Source organism: Sitophilus oryzae, unplaced genomic scaffold, assembly GCF_002938485.1.
Source record: "Sitophilus oryzae breed Bouriz unplaced genomic scaffold, Soryzae_2.0 scaffold_465_pilon_pilon, whole genome shotgun sequence".
NCBI lineage: Eukaryota > Metazoa > Arthropoda > Insecta > Coleoptera > Curculionidae > Sitophilus > Sitophilus oryzae.
In genome coordinates, this window is record NW_022147046.1 from 2,054,697 (window position 1) to 2,079,179 (window position 24,483).

General features: G+C 29.9%; 1 protein-coding gene across 6 annotated transcripts in view; it reads left to right on the plus strand.

The window, feature by feature from the left end:
- Window positions 1–24,483, plus strand: part of LOC115885865 (transmembrane and coiled-coil domains protein 2) — a 69,385-nt gene that overhangs the window by 37,917 nt on the left and 6,985 nt on the right. For 5 of the 6 annotated variants that reach the window (XM_030904895.1, XM_030904891.1, XM_030904892.1 and 2 more), the window contains exons 2-5: window positions 13,949–14,132; window positions 14,191–14,521; window positions 18,266–18,491; window positions 18,553–18,680. In XM_030904895.1, coding sequence (XP_030760755.1) covers window positions 13,959–14,132; window positions 14,191–14,521; window positions 18,266–18,491; window positions 18,553–18,680 — 859 coding nt within the window. In that variant the 5' untranslated portion in view covers window positions 13,949–13,958. Of the gene's footprint in view, window positions 1–8,281; window positions 8,411–13,948; window positions 14,133–14,190; window positions 14,522–18,265; window positions 18,492–18,552; window positions 18,681–24,483 lie in introns of those variants that run through there. The other variant, XM_030904896.1, reaches the window with a different exon arrangement.

A 24,483-nucleotide genomic window follows, 5' to 3' on the forward strand; every position in this document is an offset into this window, starting at 1 on the left:
AATAATCTTTTACTTGCTCTGTATATCAAAGCCATCATTCTATACTAATATATAAAATCCTTAAGCGACTGACATACTGATTAATCACGATCCTGCTCAAACCACTCAACGTAAGAAGCTCAATTTGGCATACAGGTTGATTCTAGGGTGTAGAGGTTCGATAAGAAGAGATTTTTCCAAATTCCAGTTCCAAGAGGGTGAAACCACCCCTCAAATATTACAATATTTTTTATTTAAAAAACGGTCAAGTTTCCGAAAAAACGCTTAAACACGTATATTTTATTTTGTTTTTTTACATATTTTAAGATTTTTTAAAAATGTATACAGGGTGTTTTGAAAAATCTGGTCATTGATTAATCACGATCCTGCTTAAAGAGCTTGACGTAAAAAGCTGATTTTTGGAAAACAGATTGACTTTAGGGTGTAGAGGTTCGATAAGAAGGGATTTTTCGAAACTCGAATTCTAAGGAGGTGAAACTATCCCTCAAATATTAGAAAAAAATTTATTTAAAAACCGGTGAGTTTTTCGGAAAAACTCTTAAACACGTATATTTTATTTTGTTGTTTTACATATTTTAAGATTTTTTATAAATTTATACAGGGTGTTTCATAAAATATGACCATTGAGTAATCACGATTCTGCTTAAACTGCTTGACATTTAAAGCTGATTTTTGGCAAACGGATTGACTGTGGGGTACAGAGGTTCGATAATGAGGGGTTTCTCGAATCTCAAATTCCAAGAGGGTGAAAACGCCCCTCAAATATTACAATATTTGTTATTTAAAAAACGGTTAGTCTTTCGGGAAAACGCTTGGACAAGCATAATTTATTTGTTTTTTTTACATATTTTGAATTTTTTTAAAAAATCATACAGGGTGTTCCAAAAAATTGGGCAATATCTTAACTACGATTCTGCTTAAACTGCTTGACGTAAAAAGCTTATTTTTGGCAAACGGATTTTTCGAAAGTCAAATTCCAATGAGATGAAACTACCCCTCAAATATTACCAGGTTATATAATAATGTCGCCATATTGTTTTTTCTCATGCTGACATAAATGTGAGAAAATTTTATCCAGTTTGTATGTTAATGGAAATTCTTGCTTTGCTTTATCATCACCATTACAAATGATTAATTCGACGCGAACGAAGTCGCTGGTACACGCTAGTAAAGATTATACAGCTGACAATTTTTATCCATAATTTAAATAATAGAACATAAATAAATTTTAATAACCTAGCGATAATCTAACATACTGACACTTGTTATTTGAATAGTCGATAACGAATTGAACCAACTCATCAATATGGGATTTATGTATACAGGGTGGTCCGAATTGTATTCCGGAAACTCCGGCAGCATATTCTGCAGATAAAAATAAGTAAAAAAGTTGGTATAAATGTATATCCAAAATTGCTTAGCTTCGGAGATACAGGGTGTAGAAGTTTCATTTTTATTTCGTTTTTTTCCAAAAAATTTCTGAAGTAACTTCAATATTTGGATGAAAATTGGTGTCTGGGAGTTTTTTGACATGAGAAATTTGGGGATTTTGATGTCCATATGACTACTATTTGTAGGGGGCGCCACCTACAGTGGTGGCCAAAAGTATGGAAACTTGTTTAATTTGTCATTTATGCTGAGAAATTAAAATATGAAATAAAACGACTTATATAATCGTGACCTACAAATAATTTCCTACAAAACCTAATACATTTAAATAAAAAATTACAGCTATCAAAAAATATAAAAAATTATAAATATTTTCTTGGTCAAAAGTATGGAAACTTAAGAAGAATGTTTATTAAAATTCAAGATAATATAAAAATTACTAATATTTAGTGGAATATCCCTTTGAATTAATTACTTCTCTACATCTTCGTGGTATCGAATCGATCTATATCGTACAATCTTTACTGGAAAATGGCCGCCCATTTAGTTTTTAGCACTTCCCATAATTCATTTTTATTTGAAATAGAATGGCTTCGAATTTTGCTATCCAAATGGTCCCATAAATTTTCTATGGGGTTAAGAACCGGAGACTGTGAGGGCCAATCCATTAGTAGAACATTATGTTCATTTAACCAATTTTGAACAAACCGAGATTTGTGCTTGGAATCATGGTCTTGCTGGAACAACCATCTGAATGGCATTTCTTCATCAGCATGAGGCAGCATATTATTCTCCAATTATGTCTTTGTACAAAAAACGGTCCATTATCCCATCAATTTTAACAAGAGGACCAACACCTGAGAGAGAAAAACACCCCCATACCATTATACTCCCACCCTCATGTTTTACTGTGGGCAACTGTGGGCATCTGGTACTTATGGCTGTACCGTGTACCTTTTGGTCTTCGGACATAACGTCTCCCGTCACTACCAAACAGTTGTAACTTGCTTTCGTCGCTAAACAGTACAGCATTCCATTTCTGATAAGACCAGGTGAGATGATCTTGAGCAAATTTAAATCGGGCCATCCCATTTTTCTTTGATATTAGTGGTTTCTTCACCGCAACTCTTCCAAAAAGTCCCATGTCATCCAACCTTCTTCTCACCGTGCGTGCAGACACCGATATTCCTCTTTCACCCATTTCTCGAGAAATGTCTGTGGATGTTTTTCTTGGATCTCCCATTGATATTCTCTTCATTACTTTCATTGTCCTGTTGCACAACTTTCTTCCTGACTTAAAAGCTGTTGAAACGTTCCCTGTTTTATTAAATTTACGAATTATTTTCGAAACGGTGCCTTTTAAAATGTTTAAATTTTTACTTATTTGAATTTGTTTATAACCGCTCTTGTATAATTCAACTATTATATTTTTTAAATCCGTAGAGAAATATTTAGACTTGGGCATGATGTTTATATTTATCTGAAGCAAATCGTACCGTTTATCAGCTTAAACTAAATAATTTTAATGTATTTATTTATGGTTTCCATACTTTTGGCCACAAGAAATCTATTGTTCTCCTACAAAAACTGCTAAAAAGATTTTTTTCGCTGTGTAATTTTTGGAATACTTTTATTTGCTGATAAGCTGTTCATTTATATTCCTGAGAGTTTAAGCATAGCAATATTTTCTGTGATATTTTAAAAAGTAAAAAGTTTCCATACTTTTGGCCATCACTGTACATGTGTTTTAACGGTTTTGAAGACTAATAACTTTTCGTCCGTACCTGAATCAAACTACTGAGTGAAAAAATATTCATTTCCGTGATTTTTTACATAAAAAATATCTCTTGGTAAAAATCGCTACGAGCAACTTTACTCAAGATATTTAGAATGGAAATAGTCAATACATATCCATTATTGGCAAAAAATAAACACGTTATGAGTAGATAGTTATTCGACTGAAATTATAAATTTGGGAAATTTTTATTTTTTTAAATTACCCATAAATTTTTCTGCAAAAAATGATGATAAAACAGTTTCTGTTGAACTTTTGGCACCAAAACATTTCAAATTTATGATTTCAGTCTAGTAACTATTTAGTCATCATGTTTAATTTATGTCAATGATGACAGGTTTTATAATTTCGATTCCAAATATCTCGAGAACTATTACTCGTAGCGATTTTTACCAAGAGACCTTTATTACGTAGAAAACGTCTTAAATGTATATTTTTTACTCAGTAATTTTATACAGGTACGGACAACCTTATTACTTTTCAAACCAGTTAAAAACTATGAAGGTGGCGCCCTGTACAAGTATGAGTCATATTGACATCAAAATCAAATTTCTCATGTCAAAAAACTCCCAGACACCAATTTTTATCCAAATATGGCGTTACTTCATAAATTATTTGGAAAAAATAGAAATAAAAATGAAACTTCTACACTCTGTATCTCCGAAACTAAGCATTTTAGGACATACATTTATAAGAACTTTTTTATTTATTTTTTTCTGCAAAATATACTGCTGAAGTTTCCGGAGTACAGTTCGGACTACCCTGTATATAAACCAGTAATTACATATTCAATCGTATTTTAAATGACATTCTGAACTTTTTGCCGATAAACATTGAATAGATTTCTAGTTCATGCTAACAAACCATTTATTTATCTGTTAAATCTTGTCTATTTTTCGCGTTAACAGTATTTAATAAATTGTCAAATTGAGTAACGTTGCAATACCGAGCTTGGTAATGAAAACAATGGATGTACAAGATTTTCTCTTATCTTATGTTTTTATCTAATGATAAATAAAAATAGGTCAGATATAATTAGCAATGCTTGGATTAAAATTAAGCATAATTTGCCTTATTATAAAATATTTTTGTTTATGTGTGTAACAAAACAAAGACGATCCTAATAAAAATAAGTATTATGATTTTTAATTTTTATTTTCTATTAGTTATACAGGGTGTCCCAGGCTGAGCGTGCATTAGAAGTTTCTAGAGAACTACAATATCTAGATCGGAGATTTGTGCACATCATTGTTTTACAATAAGATCTATCGATTACAAATATTTTCAATATGGCGACACTTCCGGAAGTACTTGAAGTTGACAGCAACTTTCTTATTTTAAATGGGTGCTCCCATTTTTTATTACATACTTTAATTCTCTGTAAAATTTTATGAATTTTGATATTAAATACTCTATACCTAACATTAACCGTTTTTCAGAAAAAACTATTTAAAATTTTTGGACGAAAAAAAGTACCTGTCAAAAAAATTTGTATAGCTTAAAAGTCAAATTTAGTAATTACCACAGCCACTGTGTCATAAAGAGAAGATATGTGGCTATCTATTTCAAAAATTAAATTGTTCAAATGTCATACAATAATGGCCGCAGCTGTCATGGAATTAAGATTATATATAAATTATCATAAATCATTTTTTTCAAATGGAAACCCACTTTTTTATTTCGCTAGTAAAAAGGTTCGTCGTTACTTTTTGACTATACATGTTCCTATACCTAAAATAAATCGTTTTTAAGTTATTTAAGATTTAGTTTTAAAGAGTATATTTTTCTTGGTTTAACAATTAGCCTATGATTAACGTCATTAAACGTCAAGACAAGTGATGTAAAACAATAGATCTGGTTATGTCATATTGTGACACTTTGTTCAAAAAGCAGTATGTTATCGATCATCATATATTATTAATAATTAATTAATAATATCAACTATTAGATATCACTAAAGAGCGAAAATACGAGGTATATTTTTATAAATACACTTCTTAAACTCTTAAGGGGCCGGCAGTATTTATAGTATAGGAAATTCAAATAATTTGTTTTCTGACAGATGGAAATAAATTATTGTCTGACTGTTTGACACTTACTGTCAAAGGAAACTAGATAAAATCAAGAAAAATATACGTTTTCAAACTAAATCTTAAATAACTTAAAAACGATTTATTTTAGGTATAGGAACATGTATAGTTAAAAAGTAAGGAAATTAAAAACTTTTTCACTAGTGAAATATAAAAAGTGGGTTTCCATTTGAAAAAAATGATTTATGATAATTTTTTAATCGCTTAATTCCATAGACTTAAAATAAAATATAGACTACACTATTTACATCTCAACGCGGTCAAACAATATTTTTTGTACACATGTTTACTTCTGGTTACAGTCGACCGAGCCTTCCTCATCCAGCCTATGTTGTCACCTCTTTAATATTATCAATATTTTTTTTCTTGTTATACACATATATTGAGATATTAATACTACAGTTTAATAAAGTAGGTTTTAATATTCCATAGATGTATTAAATAGTCCTTATACTACTAAATTATAATCGGATACTATTTAAAAAGGATAAGTTCTTTACAATATGACAACACCGATTAGAGGCGAGGGAGCCTATTCATTCATTCATTTATTACCTTGTAGTACGCGTCGCACGTGTGCGGTAAAGCTTTGTTGCCGCTATGTCCCCGGCTGTATTAACGCATTTTCTTAGCTTGTAGTCCTTAAGTGTTTATTTTATTGACTTTTTCTGTTCAAGAACTATAAAATATGGTTCGCCAGTGCCAAATTTGCAAGAAATTTGACTTAAATAATCTATTTAAGTCTTGAAACGACTTTCGACCGGTAGGCAACTCTCAATTTACCCATTGGGAGTCAGTGGCGTTGTTGTAGAAAGGCGCTTATTTGATAATATTTTAGCAAAATGTAAAATCTGAATTTTTTCTCTTACATTACATTATTTACTTACTTACATTGTAACAAAATCATAATTATAACCCTGTTAATAATTAATAATGTTTTTATTAAAAATATATTCCGGTTTATTCTAAAATTATCTTCAGAATCTAAAATAACATACAAAAATTTTAAAATCATATTACATTATGAAACAATATTTTTTAATATACCGGGTCGTCTCAAATTATGGGGATGAGCCACTTTTGGGACTCACCCGGTATAATAAAGACAGTACCGAGTTAAATAAATGTAGTTTTCATTTTATCCACTTCCTATCACCTTCCTTGCTTTAATGGAACAGATATATGTTTTCTCTAATTTACACAATAAGACATCACTTAACCAGAAAAAAAATTACAACAATCATATTTTTTTTCTCTCCCTGTCGCCGATTCTATTATATCTGTGGAATAGATCCTGTTTTGATTAATATTAGGGGTTGTAAATGTTTGACTAAAATTAATAATTTATTATTAATTTCAAAAATTACGTAATTTCGATTATAAAAATTCTTCTATAACGTGTATTTTATTATTTTTATCCATTTTGGACTCTAAGACGTTTTTTCTAAACTTTTATTTAAAAAACCTGTCCTAAATCTTAATAAAATATAAAAAAGTTTAAATACGATATATTTTTAATTTAATTATAGCTTCATTAAAATAAAAAAATTACCCGGCTATGATACGGAGAGTTCAGGTGTACTTGAGGAACGAAAGACAGTGTTGTGTTTCTCGGCAGAGTCGTCAGGGAACGACCGTTACGACAGAGACAACCTATCTATCGCTCGTGTCGCACTCGTTATAACCTAAAACAATAACAAGATATTGTCTGACCGCATGTTTCAGCTATTTATGAATGAGATGCTCAGTCTATATTTTATTTTAAGTCTATGCTTAATTCCATGACAGCCACCGCTATTATGATATGATATGACATTTGAACAATTTAATTTTTGAAATAGATATTTTCACGTCTTCTCTTTATGTAACAGTAGCTCTAGTAATCACTAAATTTGATTTTAGGCTATACAAATTTTTTCGATAGGTGGTTTTTTCGTCTAAAAATTTTAAATATTTTTTTTCTCGAAACCGGTTAATGTTAGGTATGGAGTGTTTAATATCAAAATTCATACTCATTCATAAATTTTACAAAGAATTTAAATATGTAATAAAAAATGGGGGCACCCATTTAAAATAAGAAAGTTGCTGTCAGTGGCGATATTTCTGGAAGTGCCGCCATATTGAAAATGTTTTAATCGATAGATCTCGTTGTGAAACTATAATGTGCAAAAAATCTCCGATCTAGATATTGTAGTTTTTTAGAAACTTCTGATGCACGCTCAGCCTGGGACACCCTGTATGTCGTGCTGATTTAGCTGCAGTCTGTTTATAAAGTCTATCCAACGTCAGAGAAAATTTCGACAAATGACACCCAAAAAAATGACAGAAAATACTATTTTCCTGCGAATCAAAATGATGGAGACAACTGTCACTGTCATGGATTTTCTCTTTCTCTTTTTAAAATTTTGACGAAGTATTTTTAGCTTATTATCAGTTCAAACATTCAAATTTGAAATGCGTATTTAGGAGTAAAAGTCAGACTTCTAGAAAAATATTTACTTAAATTCTAAGATGGTTTAGTTAGACACACATAAATTTAATTAAGTCTATTTCATCATGATGACATACATTTAATGCTAAAAAAAATTAACCAACTTGCATAAGTTGCAACCTGCATCGTATTATATTTTTAATTCAATAATAGACCAAGAAAACCTCACTTAATCAGAGAAATTATTCAAGGAATGTGTCTGACTCACGTTTAATAGACCTTTAAATTGCTATAAGCATTCTTCGAACATAGTACAATGTTACACGTTGTTTACTAAGTCATGCCTGTTTAGTTACCATAGTAGTAGCATATAGAAAATTGCAATAATTAGCATATTTATTATATATTAAATGATTCAAACTAACACCCGCTAGATTATTTATTTGTATGTTGGTGACACATAAAGTGATAACTTCGTAGTGACGTCACCAAACCAGTTTTTTTCACTAATTTTTAACGTATCGAACAGGTTAGTTTATATTTATCGAATCAGATTAGAATTTCAATTGGTTCCAATGTGGATAACGAACTTTTTTAGTTTACAGTGTTGTTAGAAACTTTAAACGTTGTTTAAATGTTTTAAATATGATTTATGTTATGTGCTTGATGTGATTGGCTTTGAAATAGATGAGGGTTAAATAATATGTAAGTGATTATAAATTAACTATTATTAATTAATGTCTATACCCCTTTAATAAAGCCCTAAATCGATAATAAAATAAAAAAGAATCTAAGAGGAAGCCAATTTGTCCGTGGCTTTTTAATAATAAATCAACTTTGGCTAACGTACACAAAATGCTTAAAGTTTTCATTAAATACTTAATCGTTTTTCTTTATTCTGTTTTTTTTGCTTCTAAAGACCGGGAGATAATTGCCCCTTCAACGGTTAAGCGTTTTTTTTTTGTTTAAAACAGACTTTTAAAGATGTCTTCACAACCTTCGCCTATATTTTCCACCCATTAACTTTTGTCCTTCTCAAGTTTTCTTCATCTTTTCCATCTTGTTCTGGGTCTGCCCCTTCTCTTTCCAGCTAGTTCATGTTTCATTATCATTTTATGATCTCTTGACTCTCTTATTTCAGCCATTCTTTCAATATGTCCTAGCCATCTCAGTCTTTATGCTCTTGATAGTCCCGTTATACTCGGTGCACGATATAGTTGCTTTATTTCTTCGTTTGTTCTTTTGGTCCAAAAATGTTGTCTATCTTCTTTCCTCCAAAAATTTTCATCAGTGATGTCCTTTTCCAAATCTCTAGCTTCGAATCATCCGTTGCATTGAACATCCACGTTTCACATGCATATAGTACTATTGGTCGTATCATTCTTTGGTACATTCTGGCTAACTAAAACTTCTAGAGATGTTCTTGCTCTTAATAATTCTTTTTAGTGCGTTTACACATTCATTTCCTGCCATTATTGTTGACGTAATTTCCTGGGTTACATTTGGTTTCTTTATAAATACGGTTCCTAGATATGTGAATGTGTGAATGTATCTATATACTTCCTCAAACTTGTATCGTTTGTCTCTCTCAGAATTTATTTGCAGACTTCTCTTCTCAAAATCCCTTTCTAACCACTCCATAAACTTAGTTTTCTTCTCATTAAACGCCAAGCCTACTTTTTCTTCAAGTTTTTTGGTCGCCGATATCAGGTCTATTCGATGTCTTGCTATAGGATAACTAAATCGTCTGCAAAGGTTAGACATTGGTGTCTTTTTGTTTACTAAAGGTCCCCTCTGTTAATTTTCGTATCTCTTATGTTTTTTCTAATACTACACTAAACAGTTCTCGAGATAGTGATTCCCCCTGTCTTAATCTGTCCCTGATTATAGTTTTTTCCGTTGTTTTCTTGTTTATTTTCACTTCGTTTACCTCATAGATAAAAGAAAATAATCTTCTATTAAGATAGATATGAAACTTAATAGTAAAATTTTGGGTCAAAGCGCCCCTCCGTGTTCTTAGTAGAGACTACGTTTAACCCAGCGCCTTCGCCTTTTCTGCTGTAAATATTTTTTATGTTTATATTTGATTTCAAAGGATTTAGTTTTAAAGTTACACAGCTATATTAGTATATCAGAGTAACTTTAATAAAGCATAAGATATATATATATATATATATATATATATATATATATATATATATATATATATATATATATATATATATATATATATATATATATATATATATATATATATATATATATATATATATATATTTTACAGTTTATTAAATATAAATTTTGACTACAAGGTAGAAAGTAAATCACAATATTTGATAAAACTTATAGGTATACCATTTTTACAGTTAATAAATAATAAAACTATTTCTGACTATGATATTTAATATTTAGATAGATAGAATATTAAAAAACATACCGGTATTTGCAGACGCAGGCCCAAATTCAATAAAAACCAAAATTTTTTCTGCGAAAATCGGGCTTTTTTCACAGAAAAGGTATTTTTTGATTTATCAACAATCATTGTCAAGTTGACAATATACAGGGTGTTTTCTAATTAGTCTAAAAAATTGTGGTGTGATTCCTCATGTGTTCTTAAAACAATTTTTATATAACCATTAGGTCTAAAGTACTTCCTTTCTGATCTACAGTTGCCGAGAAAAAAATAAATATACTTATTAAGACCCGCCTTAAGCCGTTTTCTAACGATGTTTTATTTTTTAGATTAATTAGGAAACACCCTGTATATGCATATCACAGGCAACCAAATAAACTATTAACCTCTAAAAATTTTTTTTTCCTACCACTAACGACATACCGTGTTTTTTGTGAGTACTAAATTATTTTATCAAAATTTCACCATATAAGTTTCCAGGCAATGGTTTACCTGCTGTCTCTTGAAATGTCAATTTGATCAAAGAATATACCTAGCAAGAAAAAGAATGGACTCTGCCATACTGAAAAATGGTCCTACAGAAGTGGTGCCATCTATTGAGTAGGGCTTGTTTTAAATGGATCAAAGCGCGGGCTTTTTAAATGAGAGAATTTATTGAATTTTACTCTAAAATAATTAAATTTGATTATTAAATCTTATTTTTTACACGAATTCAACAATACTAATAACAAGTATCTTTGTGATGTGTAAAAAATAAGATTTAACAGTATAATTTATACAATTATTAAATAAAATTAAAGCCAAACATGTGTAAATATTATTTATTATTTAAAGTTTTTATTTTTAAGTCAAATATTTAAACATCGTTTATTATAATAAAACAAGACCAACGTAATACGCCCAAAGTTTTGTAAATGGAGTAAATATAAATAGGTACTTAAATGATGGCAAAAATAAAAGACTTACATTATATTTTTAGGGCCACAAACAAAAGGAATGGTCTAATAAAAACACATATAACAAATTATAGTTTGAAAAACGTTTTGATAATAATTTTTGATAATATTATGATTGGCGCTATGACAACGACAATATTTTTTGAGAATTTGCCAATAGTATGACAATGGCCGTAGGAAACTATGGAAACTACAAAAAAAATCTGATTGAACGCCATCTGGCAATAACTAGTAGCAACTTCTTAACCTAAAAATTAATTGCACTACCACCTAGCGCCCGAGGCTGGAACTATTTTATTTGAAATTTCCGTGGAAACGGTGGAACCGCTTTTGCCTAGCTAGGTATATTCTTTGGCTTTTGCTATTTCACTTTCTGGCCCCTGAATTTGATCATCTTAAGTCAATTTCTTGCTAACCGCTAATTCTGTTCAAGCAGAAAACTTTTACTTTTATTGCATTTTCTTGAAATGAAGGAAAACGCATAGTCTCTAGTAATGAACTTTCAATGTCCATAGATTTTAATTTTTCTGAATTCTTTTAATAGTTTTTGATTTTTCTGAATACACCATAGAACTGAAGGATGATTGCAAAATTATTTCTATTTTACAGCCGCACTCAGAATCGGTCATCGACGCGCGACGATATTTTTTATTTTATATCGCGAACGAGATCTGTTATGTGTTCAATCTTTTTTGATCTTTTTAAACCGCATCTCTCTCTTTCAATCCACTAAAAAAGCGAACATGAGACGTCATCGCAGCCGGAAAGTTCGCTGACCTCGGCTCGCGTTCGGCGGCATTCAAGATGTAACGAGGACAGTCGCATCATCGCGCTGTCGATATATTTTTATTTTTAACGTTTAGCTTAGGTCTTTTTAGCGTTATCTATAAAGCTCGACCAATACAGACATTAAATAATTGAAATTGAATTTAATTATTTGAATAAATTTACTGAATTACAATATTGTGAAGGGATGGGACACATCACCCGCATCCATGGAAACTTTGCCGCTACTCTAAACACCTCATTCGACTTTGTCTAAGGATATATATTTGGTTAACGGTACTTCTTCCTTTCCTAAATCCACATTGGTACTCTCCAATTTTCTCATCAATATCCTCCACTAATTAAGTTACTTTTTTTAATAACTATTCTCGTCTGGCTCATAACATTTTATTCTCTGAAACAAAAGCAAAGGTATTATTAATAAGAATGTTGTATACAAAATGGTTTGCAATTGCAATGCTTTTATTATTTTCATATGCATACTATTCCTGATAAAACGCGCAACGTAGCAAGCCACTTAAAAATAATTTTCTTATAATGATTAACAAACATCTGATTTTATCTGAATACCTTGATGCACTTAAAAAACCGTATCAATTCAATAGAGTGCAATTTTTTTCGTAATGAAAAATCCATTTTTTGTGATATTACGAAACGATTAATATAATCGTATATGCTGTAGTGCTTCTATAAGCATAGATAATATATAGAGGTATATTTATATTAATCTGGTATTTTGCCAATTATGATTAATATGAAATAGTTTACTATATTAAATCATTCCAGATAAACTAAATCAACAAACACTTCAGTGGAGACATGTTTAATATACAGGGTGGTCCGAACTGTATTCCGGAAACTTCTGCAAGTAAAAATGAGTAAAAAAGTCCATATAAATGTATATCCTAAAAAGCTTAATTTCGGTGGTACAGGGTGTAAAAGTTTAATTTTTATTTCAATTTTTTCCAAATAATTTCTGCAGTAACGTCAATATTTGGACAAAAATTGGTGCCTGGGAGTTTTTTGGCATGAGAAGTTTGATTATGATTTGTCAATATGACTCCTCTTTGTAGGGGGCGCCACCTATATATGTGTTTTAACTATTTTGAAGCGTAATAATTTTTCGTCCGTACCCGTACAAAGCTACTGAGAAAAAAATGTCTCGAAAAATGTACATTTTCATGATTTTTTACATAAAAATTGTCTCTTGCTAAAACGTGCTCATTACGAGAAACCGTTTTCAAGATATTTAGGATGGAAATAGTGAATACATAGTAGAGTAGATAGTTATTTGACTGAAATGATAAATTTGGGAGCTTTTATTTTTTTTAATCATAATTTTTTTTCGAAAAAAAATTATAAAACAGTTTCTGTTGAACTTTTGACACAAAAACATTTCAAATTTATGATTTCAGTCTAATAACTATTCAGTCAACATGTTTATGTCAATGATGACAGGTATTGATAATTTTGATTCCAAATATCCCGAGAACCATTACTCGTAGCGATTTTTACCAATACACCTTTTTTACGTAAAAATATCTCAAATGTATATTTTTTTACTCAGTAGTTTTATACAGGTACGGACGAAAAGTTATTACTCTTCAAACCGGTCAAAAAATATGTAGGTGGGACCTTCTACAAGTAGGAGTCATATTGACATCAAAATCAAATTTCTCATGTCAAAAAAAACTCTCAGACACGAATTTTCATTCAAATATTAACGTTACTTCAGGAATTATTTGGAAAAAAATCCATATAAAAATGAAATTTCTACACCCTGTATTTCCGAAACTAAGCATTTCAGAACATACGTCTAACGATTTTTTTACTTATTTTTATCTGCAGGATATGCTGCCGAAGTTTTCGGAATACAGTTCAGACCACCCTGTATATTTAATATAATATTAATTTATTAATACATCACAGTTTTTTTTATTAACTAGACCATTTCAAAGTTAGTACGAAAATATTTTAATACATAATATCTTAAAAAATATGTTTTAAGGTTTTATATTAATACCTAATAATAAAAACTATTTTTATAAACAATTCTTTATTAAATTGTTTTTGTTTTTGAAATTGCAGCTTAGCAGCCATGGATAGCTTACAAGTTGCCGCTACTCAAGCGGCAGCTAGTAGCAAAACGTCCAGTCGCAGCACGTCTCCATGCCGTCATAAAGCTGACCACACCCCCAGCGCAGAAAGAGAAAAAGGCTACCATCCCCATCACGTCAAAACACTAAGTCATGGGTCAGCTGACAGTGCAAAGGTAAAATGATTCTACTTCTAAATACATCCTTTTAACTAAATACACGTAATTCAAATAGAGTCAGGAAGGCGGAGCCTCACACATACGCCCATCACGTCACAAAAGTCCTACCCAACTGACCCGAAACCACGCCCACGAGCACGGACACGCCCCCGAGGGCGTGGCTATGGACGATTCGATTGCGCATATAATGAACGCGTCGCTGCAGGATCTGGAGATGTCGCAAACTTATCCGTCGTCGTACATTTCGAACGGCAGTGGCGAAGCGAAGGATGATGAGGCCGATTGTATCCCCTTGGACTCCAAGACGAACACCATTTTGGAACATTTAGGCAACAAAATTGTCAGAGTGCGAGATTTAATTAGGACGGAACAAAAATTAAGAGACGGTAAATATTTATAAGTTAAAAAAAGTTAATAGTCTCTTAAATAGTGTTAAAATATCTTTTTGTGAAAGCGTTTCGAAATTGACAGTTTTTGATATTTATTTGAGATTCGAAATGACATTTTTTTAGACACTAGTATCTAAAAGTGACACTTGTTTAGACACTAGTGCCTAAAAGTAAAAAATGAAACGTTAGAAACAATGAAAATATTTATTTAATATAAATCTTTAAGGTACAATTATTTAAATTAAGGTAGTGGAAAACTTCAGGAAATAGGCTATATAGCAATACTTTTTCTGTGAAATCTCAACATGTTTTTCTTTGACCCAGGTTTCAAAGTTTTTGTAGGTGGTCTCGTATAAGTTTTTCGACTTCTCGGGCACTAACGTGGATAGCACAGTTTTAGCAGCTTGTGGAATATCGAAAGACTCGTCATTATCACTCATATTTTCACAAAACTTTGTAGGAAATACGGCGACGTTTGAACCTGACAGAACTTTGTTATTAAACAATGCATAAACAAAAACGATGCCTTAGAAACCTATTACCAGAACATTTTAAAAAATGTTTAAAAGTAAATAATAATAGTATGAAAATCTCAAATTATCCGCTTTCATAAAAAATCTTGTGTGAAATTCGTTGCGAAAAGAGGGTTTTAAGCATTCGACGCTTTGTCCAACTCGGCTTCATATACATTCATTTCGCAACTATTTTGGACAAATAGCTATTTTGGACGTCATTATCACTCATATTTTCACAAAACTTTGTAGGAAATACGGCGACGTTTGAACCTGACAGAACTTTGTTATTAAACAATGCATAAACAAAAACGATGCCTTAGAAACCTATTACCAGAACATTTTAAAAAATGTTAAAAAGTAAATAATAATAGTATGAAAATCTCAAATTATCCGCTTTCATAAAAAATCTTGTGTGAAATTCGTTGCGAAAAGAGGGTTTTAAGCATTCGACGCTTTGTCCAACTCGGCTTCATATACATTCATTTCGCAACTATTTTGGACAAATAGCTATTTTGGACTGACATTATCTAAACAAAGTTTTGACTTTTCTACATATCACTAGTCGTTATTAATGTTACTAAAGGCTGGCAAAGGTTAGTCTTGGGTCGAGATTTCCGTATGTAAGAAGAGTACAATGGCGTTTATAATGTACTGAACAAAGAGAGGACAGTAAACACGTTGCCAAACGTATGAAATAAACCGAGAAACTGTGCAGATCGCTAAGAGACGTGGAAGGGGATATAGCAGATTTGTCGCAGTTGACCGGTCGACCAAATCAATACCTCTGTCAGTACTTAAAGTTCTAGGGAAAGGTGTACGTCTTGCGTTCAGCTTCACGATTTAATTACGTCTCGTGATACTTAATTTGTTTATTTACTAACGAGTCGTAATTTTCCCTACAGCTTGAATTTTTTTAAGTGCAAGCTAGAAACACTTGCATTTTTGGTAAAAATAAGTGGAATTGAGTGGGTGTTCGATAGTGGTCGCGCTATTAGAACTCTGAATTCAAAAATCGATATCTCGAGATCTATTAGAAATAATAGATTGTAGTTTTTTCAAGAACTTTGTTAATATTCCTGGCTGTATTTTCTTTGTAGACAATATGTGAAAATCTTTATCAATAAAAAAATTACACGATTTCTGAAAATTGCTATGCTCTAAAAGTAAATGGATGGATTGTTTACAATTTTTGAATGGAAAAAACAAAAAAAAAAAAAAAAAAAAAAAAAAAAAAAAAAAAAAAAAAAAAAAAAAAAAAAAAAAAAAAAAAAAAAAAAAAAAAAAAAAAAAAAAAAAAAAAAAAAAAAAAAAAAAAAAAAAAAAAAAAAAAAAAAAAAAAAAAAAAAAAAAAAAAAAAAAAAAAAAAAAAAAAAAAAAAAAAAAAAAAAAAAAAAAAAAAAAAAAAAAAAAAAAAAAAAAAAAAAAAAAAAAAAAAAAAAAAAAAAAAAAAAAAAAAAAAAAAAAAAAAAAAAAAAAAAAAAAAAAAAAAAAAAAAAAAAAAAAAAAAAAAAAAAAAAAAAAAAAAAAAAAAAAAAAAAAAAAAAAAAAAAAAAAAAAAAAAAAAAAAAAAAAAAAAAAAAAAAAAAAAAAAAAAAAAAAAAAAAAAAAAAAAAAAAAAAAAAAAAAAAAAAAAAAAAAAAAAAAAAAAAAAAAAAAAAAAAAAAAAAAAAAAAAAAAAAAAAAAAAAAAAAAAAAAAAAAAAAAAAAAAAAAAAAAAAAAAAAAAAAAAAAAAAAAAAAAAAAAAAAAAAAAAAAAAAAAAAAAAAAAAAAAAAAAAAAAAAAAAAAAAAAAAAAAAAAAAAAAAAAAAAAAAAAAAAAAAAAAAAAAAAAAAAAAAAAAAAAAAAAAAAAAAAAAAAAAAAAAAAAAAAAAAAAAAAAAAAAAAAAAAAAAAAAAAAAAAAAAAAAAAAAAAAAAAAAAAAAAAAAAAAAAAAAAAAAAAAAAAAAAAAAAAAAAAAAATTCAAAATCGATATCTCGAGATCTATTAGAAATAATAGATTGTAGTTTTTTCAAGAACTTTGTTAATATTCCTGGCTGTATTTTCTTTGTAGACAATATGTGAAAATCTTTATCAATAAAAAAATTACACGATTTCTGAAAATTGCTATGCTCTAAAAGTAAATGGATGGATTGTTTACAATTTTTGAATGGAAAAAACAACCTTATCGAATTTTTCTTATGTAAACATACTGTAAAATATCCGATCTTGAAAGTAAAAAAAGTTTCAATATCTAAAGTGGTTCTTGAGTTATGGCTTGTTATGTGTTAAAAAGTTGAGTTTTTAAATTATCGCGATTACTGACGTTTTCTCGTTATAAAAAAATGACACCTTAACGATATCCTTATAATTCCATTTCAGATGCTCAGAAACATGTCTAATGATTTTATCTAGCTATCTCTTGAAAAAAAAGTATTTTAAAAATAAGCGGTTTGCGATCGTGATTTTACTTTACTTGGTAGGGAAAGGCGTATAGGCAACGCCGCAACAGCACACCGTCGCGCGTCGCGTCTGTCGGTCGCATTTCTCTCACTCCGACTTAATAAGATCCCTATGCAATTTACTTCCACACATGTAAATGCCCACCCAAAAGTAACAGTTGCCAGCACGGTATGTAAGTACCGTATGATCGAGAAAAAAAGGCGGTTAGAGAATGACAATCGATGATAATTTTGGCGAGGTCAATCTCTAGACGTCATTTATTAAAAATTGACATAAAACTTGTCAAAAATTATCACTAATTATACAGGCTCCGGCAATAATAGTGCGTCGGGCATCTGTAGCTCGTAGAATAAGAAACTTGAGAGTTTTGTTGAAGTGCAAACAAAAAGTATGTACGAGGGTGTATTTTCTCAAGAAATTATTTTAACTTCTATAGGAAAAATAGTTTGGGTACCTAGGTCGACTCAGCCTTGAATGAGTACTTGGGATTCACAATCCTGAGGTAATAATAGGTGGTTGAAGCGTAATGAAGCCCCGTTACCTTCCTTGTATACCGAACGGCTCTAGTATGGCAAGCTGTACCTTACTCTCAAGGCGTTAATCGCTATGTACGGGAGCTATTATTATTATTATAATCTAATATCAAAACACTGTTGTCTGGTCTCTGTACGCTTACATCCATGAAATTACATAAAAAATTTCACCAATAAAGGTAGCGTGAACTTAAGAGATTTTATTTAATAGTTTTGACACTTTAATACTTTAATATATCTTATATTTTTTAGATAACGTAAATGAGTATTTAAAGTTAGCCGCCAACGCTGACAAACAACAAGTGCAAAGAATCAAAGCTGTGTTCGAAAAGAAGAATCAAAAGAGTGCGCAGATTATCGCGCAGTTACAAAAGAAACTAGACTCCTACCAAAAAAGGGTTCACGAGTTGGAGAAACACGGTATTCAAAGTCACAGGCCGCCTAGAGAGGTACTGAGAGATATGGGACAAGGTTTAAAGTGAGTACTTTGAATGAAATTATATATTTTTTTATAACTTACTGTTTTTATTTTATTCTAGAAATGTTGGTGGTAATATTAGAGACGGCATCACTGGATTTAGTGGGTCAGTCATGTCCAAACCTAGAGAGTTCGCCCATTTGATCAAGAACAAATTTGGCAGTGCGGACAACATCAGTCAACTCTCAAGTAAGTTTTGTTTGTGTTTAATCGATCTAGTTTTCACGCAAAATTGCAACAAAAGTCCAACAAAGACATTTTTTAATGCAACATTTGTATTGTGGATTCTAACACATAGCAGACGAAGGTAATTTGTAAATATATTAATAAGATTAGGTGTTTAGTTAATGGCTGCTTCTTTTTTTTCTCCAATAATTGTTTATAAAGTGGACCAATATAACAATGTTACTGCCCAAGCAACACACAATGGTATATTATACGTTTAAACTGATCTAATACCGTCCGTCTTATCTAGGTATACGACAAAGAATGTGAAACGTATAATAAACTGCAAAATGTCCGCGACTTCAACGTATATATTTAAGGTTTTTATATTCCTTTTATAATCGTATATACATATACCAAAATTATACAAGTTGCTAAACGTATATTAGCAATTTATGATATACTAGGATTACACGTAGACTAAATACGTGTATTAAATGCTATTTGTCTTTATAAATTTATACTTGAAACAGAACCGTTTATTAAATGTTATTTTTACACACAAATTTATACGTATCCAGGAAATGAAATTTAGTTGAAATTACAATAACCACCTAGCATTATTGTTTTTCATTAATATGAAGGATTTTTGAACTAGTAAAACAAACCTTAGGTTACTTAAGAAATGCTACATAATGGTGACATAAATTATACCCTATAACCCCTTTATATAACATAATATTGCAACCTTTAAGTAACCTAAAATTAAAAAGTTTGTTTTTACTACTTCAAAAAAATTCTTCCTATAAATAAAAACAATAATGCTTGGTGGTTAAATTACTAAATTTAATTTCCTAATACATTTTTTGTTGTTAATGGTTTGGAATGAATAAGTATAAAAAACTTAATTGGAAATCTTCTAATAATATTTTAAAAATTGGAGACATATACCGTACATTACTGAAATAAAAATAAACAAAACATATCATAATTCTTAAAATAAGAAAACTGACAATGCATAAATATAACTAAACATAAAATATAAAGAATAATATATACATACGTTCACATTTTTTCTCTGTTATACGAGTAGTATATTATTTTACAAAATCGTTTAAATCAATCCAGTTGTCTACCAGAATAAGAAAGTTTGACAGCTTCTAAAAAATGGAGAAAGGGCAAGCAATATATTATACAATTACTGATAGGGTGTAATAAAGAACTTTCTAACAACAAGTTTTTATTTAATCCATGTACTAAAAGCTAAAAGTAATAAAAAAGCGTTTTCGCGAATTGTTTTTTTACTTTGCAACAGGGGTATGTAAGCGGTATACAGTATACGTTTACAAAACCTATGCTCAGCACTGCAAAAACTTGTAATTGAACACAAACATATTCATGCATATAAAAATTTACATAAATACATACATGCGAAGTTAAGTAAAAGCTTATATTTGATAAATTTAAAACTTACTCTCAATTCCGTTTCCAAAGGAAAAAATTACGAAAAAAAAATCCTCAAAACGCTACAACACGTAATACGTAAGTAACAAAGCCTAAGTGTACGTTCTCTTTCTTCTGCAATTGAACTATATATTGTGTAAAAGGAGTAGCTGGATATACCATATTTATGTCTTTAGGAAAAGTATTATATTAAATAACGCACCTTATATTGATATCAAACAAACAATGTGTGGACACAAAGGCGTCTTTACCCTTGATTACCCTTACTCTGAGCCTAGATGTTTCATAGAAGACGCAACGTGATTGGGTAGATTTGATCATGTGACAAGATTTTGTAGTGTCGAGTATGGGCTTCATATCCGTATACCATATTCCATTTAGATTCCATCTGCTGTAAAAAGTCTAACAATATGATTGGTAGATCTAATCACGTGACTAGATTTTATAGTGTCGAATAAACATTTCGTATATGTAGTCTATATACCATTTCTATACATTTTATTGATACTGGTTATATACGTTTTTGACATTCAGTTCTTTTCAATATTTTTATATTGGAGTTCAAATTTATCAAAAAATCACAAAAAACAGTTTGATAATGACTTACTATGCCCTTTGTGTCTGAACTTTTCAAAAATTACGAATATACAGTTTGACCAGCGGATCTGAAGCTACGGAAGGAATGCGACAAAAAAAATCGATATTGCCACGTTTATCTATAAAATTGCAAAATTGCCAGACGTGAACTATAAATTTAATATATTTTTATTATATTATATAATGTGTTTAGCATATATTCTTACGTATATTACTAAGGAATTTTAACGTAGTTCATATTGTTCGATATGTTTTATTTAATAACTTATTTCTCTTTCATTCTGTATAATCTGCTTATTATGAAAGTTGAAGATTTTTCAACGATATCATTGGCAAACCGGCATCGCCGCGCATGGCCGCCTATTCATCGAACATGATTGGCGAGAGTACGTCACAGGATTTGTTACCACGCGGTTGCCGTGGCTTTTACGCCTTTCCTATTCGCTTGCTTTATCCCCAACTTCACGGTCTCTTCTGAAAAGAGTAGGAATATTGAATACTATTGAAATATCCAGTGGCGGTGTCATTCTTTTGATCATTATTACTTTATATCATTATTTTATACCGGTTATCCTAAACTTTATTCCTATATTTTTCGTATATTTGATAGTTAAGTTGTGTTTTATTGTTTTGTTATCTTGTTATAATGTTTTTCGTTCGTAGTTTTTAATTATTAATATCAAGTTTGATCGTATATTTGTGTTTTAAAATGAATAAATTTGTTAAGGGTAAGACGCTACATAGCCAGAAAAGAGAAATAATAGCTAATTTATATAGGTAAGTAGAATTATAATAATATAATTAGAATATTAAAAATAAATATTGGCTAAAATGAAAAGCACACATTTTACCTAAATATTTTAGCTAAACTAAAATAAATATAAATAAACGTGGATGAAATCTCATTTGGTTTATTTCCTTGAGTTCATAATAGAGTTTGCGACGAAGAAGCTACAGAGAGTTCGCTTAAGTTGCCGTTTAAACGTAAACTTGAGCGGATATTTCTTTATACCGGAGTTAGCGTATCGGCTATAAAAAAAATCACACAGAAGATAAAAAAAGGCTGGAAACTAACCCCGATAAAATGATATCCAGCCCTGGAAAGAAACGACCACGTGAGACTGCTGTTGAAACGCTCGACGACTTTTTCCAAGTAGTCAGGAATTTGATAAATAGATTTTATATCGAATTCAAGCTTGTCCCCACAATTAGAAAGCTTTTGCAAAAATTGCAGGAAGAATCGAATTTTCCTTTGGCAGGGAAACGCTTAGGGGGTTATTAAAATCAAATGAATTTTTTTGGCGTAAATGTCAAAATAACAGATAAATATTAATGGAGCGGTCCATTAAATTGCAGAGAGAGATATAAATATATACGCGAAATTCGAAAATATAGCCAAGTATTATCTATTTGGATGAAACATATGGGTAGACAATGACCTAACCTTTAAAAAGTGCTGGCGGAGCGATACTATATCTGGTGTAATAGGCAATATTGGATCTACTGGTGAGTAAAATTATGTTTTGTTTGCGCTTCCAAAGTTAACTATTTTCAAGATTTTTTTTTGCTGGAAATAATTATATCTAAAATTATGTATTATAGAAAAAAATATAGTTAGTATAGATATATAAATAAATATACCTCAAGACTCAGTCTTGATCATCTGCTGATGGCAGACATGGTTAACGACACGTGCGTCCAGTGTAAAATTAAAAGTGTTTTGGTTTATTGTACTGATTTAGTGTTTTATTTTGCTGTGTAAGACCAAAGGTTCCAACCCCCAGCTGTAATTATTTCTTCTATTATATTAACAACACATAATAATAAAATGATTCAAAATATTTAAGGGAGCTTTAATAAAAGCTTTTAGTGTTTATCTGCTAACTCAACAGTAACGATTCAAACAGCATAAAGTTTTTTGAAAAAATTATTAATCTGAATATTATATTTATAATACACATTATTTTCATAAAACACCGTACGCCCATGCCTATTTTATGAATGAAATTGGGCGTGTTTTGTTTACAACTGCGTTCCCCTGCCGATACCCCGTAGCTACAGATCGGTTGGTCACACTATAACTGACTGGGTGCCAAAATCGAAATATTATACACGTAAAATATATGTTTCGAATATACGTTAAAAAGTAGTATAATAATGTTCAGTATAATAAACGTATATACTAAGATTAACGGAAAATAAAGCCCTTTAATATGCGTATATTATACGTTGCATATAAAAAAGTAGTATGAAATACGTATATTATTTATACCTTTAAAAAATATACGACATTTATACGGATAGTACGTTTATTAAACGTATATACTCTTGAACGGTGTTGCTTGGGTGCGTTTATATGTAACAAAGTATTTCTATAACTTGGGTCTATTTTTAATTGTGAATAGCTTTTGTTTAGTTGGTGATAATTTTTTTCTAGTTTATTTATTTTTCATATTCTTTTAATTATGTACTCACTAATTTAGCAAATTTTGCTTCGTTATTTCTAAGTCATATGTATGTAAATACTGTGCATGGAGAATATTTAGACGACCATTAATTTCATATTATTTTTGGAATATAATTGTTAAAGTAATTAACACCGTAAGTACATACTTAAAATCTAAAAAAAATGAAACATTTCCATCATTTACCACCAATATTTACAAGAATAGGCTTTATAGTGTTTACACAGGGTGTCTCATTTTTAAATAAATGCAAGTATTTTACTTACTCATTTTATTAGTACCGGTAGCCCGTAGCAGGAACAAGTCCATGATGCAAATTCTACATTTTTGACATTTTACTAGAAAAAAACTTTTTAGTGGCAGATGTTCATTTTTCTGAAATTTCTGGTCATTTACATTTTCTACACAATAACGAAAATTAATATAATTTATCGGTGGTATTATTAATCATTTTAGAAAAACGCACTGCGCATATTTTTTTACATACAGATATTTTCAAGCTGAAGGCCTACCTCTAAATATAAGCTTTATACTTTTAAATTGAGACTTAAATATCTGAATTTATTTTTAAAATGGTAAATGGAAAATATTTCTTTTGTCCAGGTCTTCCACCCCTTAAAATACATGCATTTATTTAAAAATCACTCTGTATAATAAATATATGTTTAAATTGAATAAGTTATACATTTATGCGGTTACAGTAATAGCGCAAAAGAGTAAAGACCAATAATTTTATTAAGCATAGTATATTGTAAATCATTTATGTTTTAAATTTTATGGAATGGAATAAATATGGACTTTTTGTACCAGTGTAGGTGGTTGATTGTATACACGCAACCAAACTTGTATGGAATCATCTATTATTTTTCATTATTTTTAAATCGTATGAACTTTTGTGTTTATGAAGTTTATGAATAAAACTCAGTCCTTACTAAAGACTTTTAATGAGAAATAATCCATCCAGCAATAAAGAAAAGCAAAAACAAAAAGAAAATTGATAATTTTAACAATCCGTGTTGCCATCTCTAGCCCTTATACTAGCTGCTATCCGCGCTGGCATGCTTCTTATTAAATTATCAACGTTGTCTTTTGGGGTATGTTTTCCCATTCCGCTAATGCTGCATCAATAAGCTATGCGAGATTTTCTGTATTATTTCGACGAGCTCTAATCCTTCTTTTGAGCTGGTCCCACAAGTGGTCGATAGGGTTTAGATCTGGTGAACGTACAGGCCAGTCCAAAACTATGACACCTTTAGGAACAGTCACTACTATTGAAAAATCCAGTGTCGGGGTTATTGTAT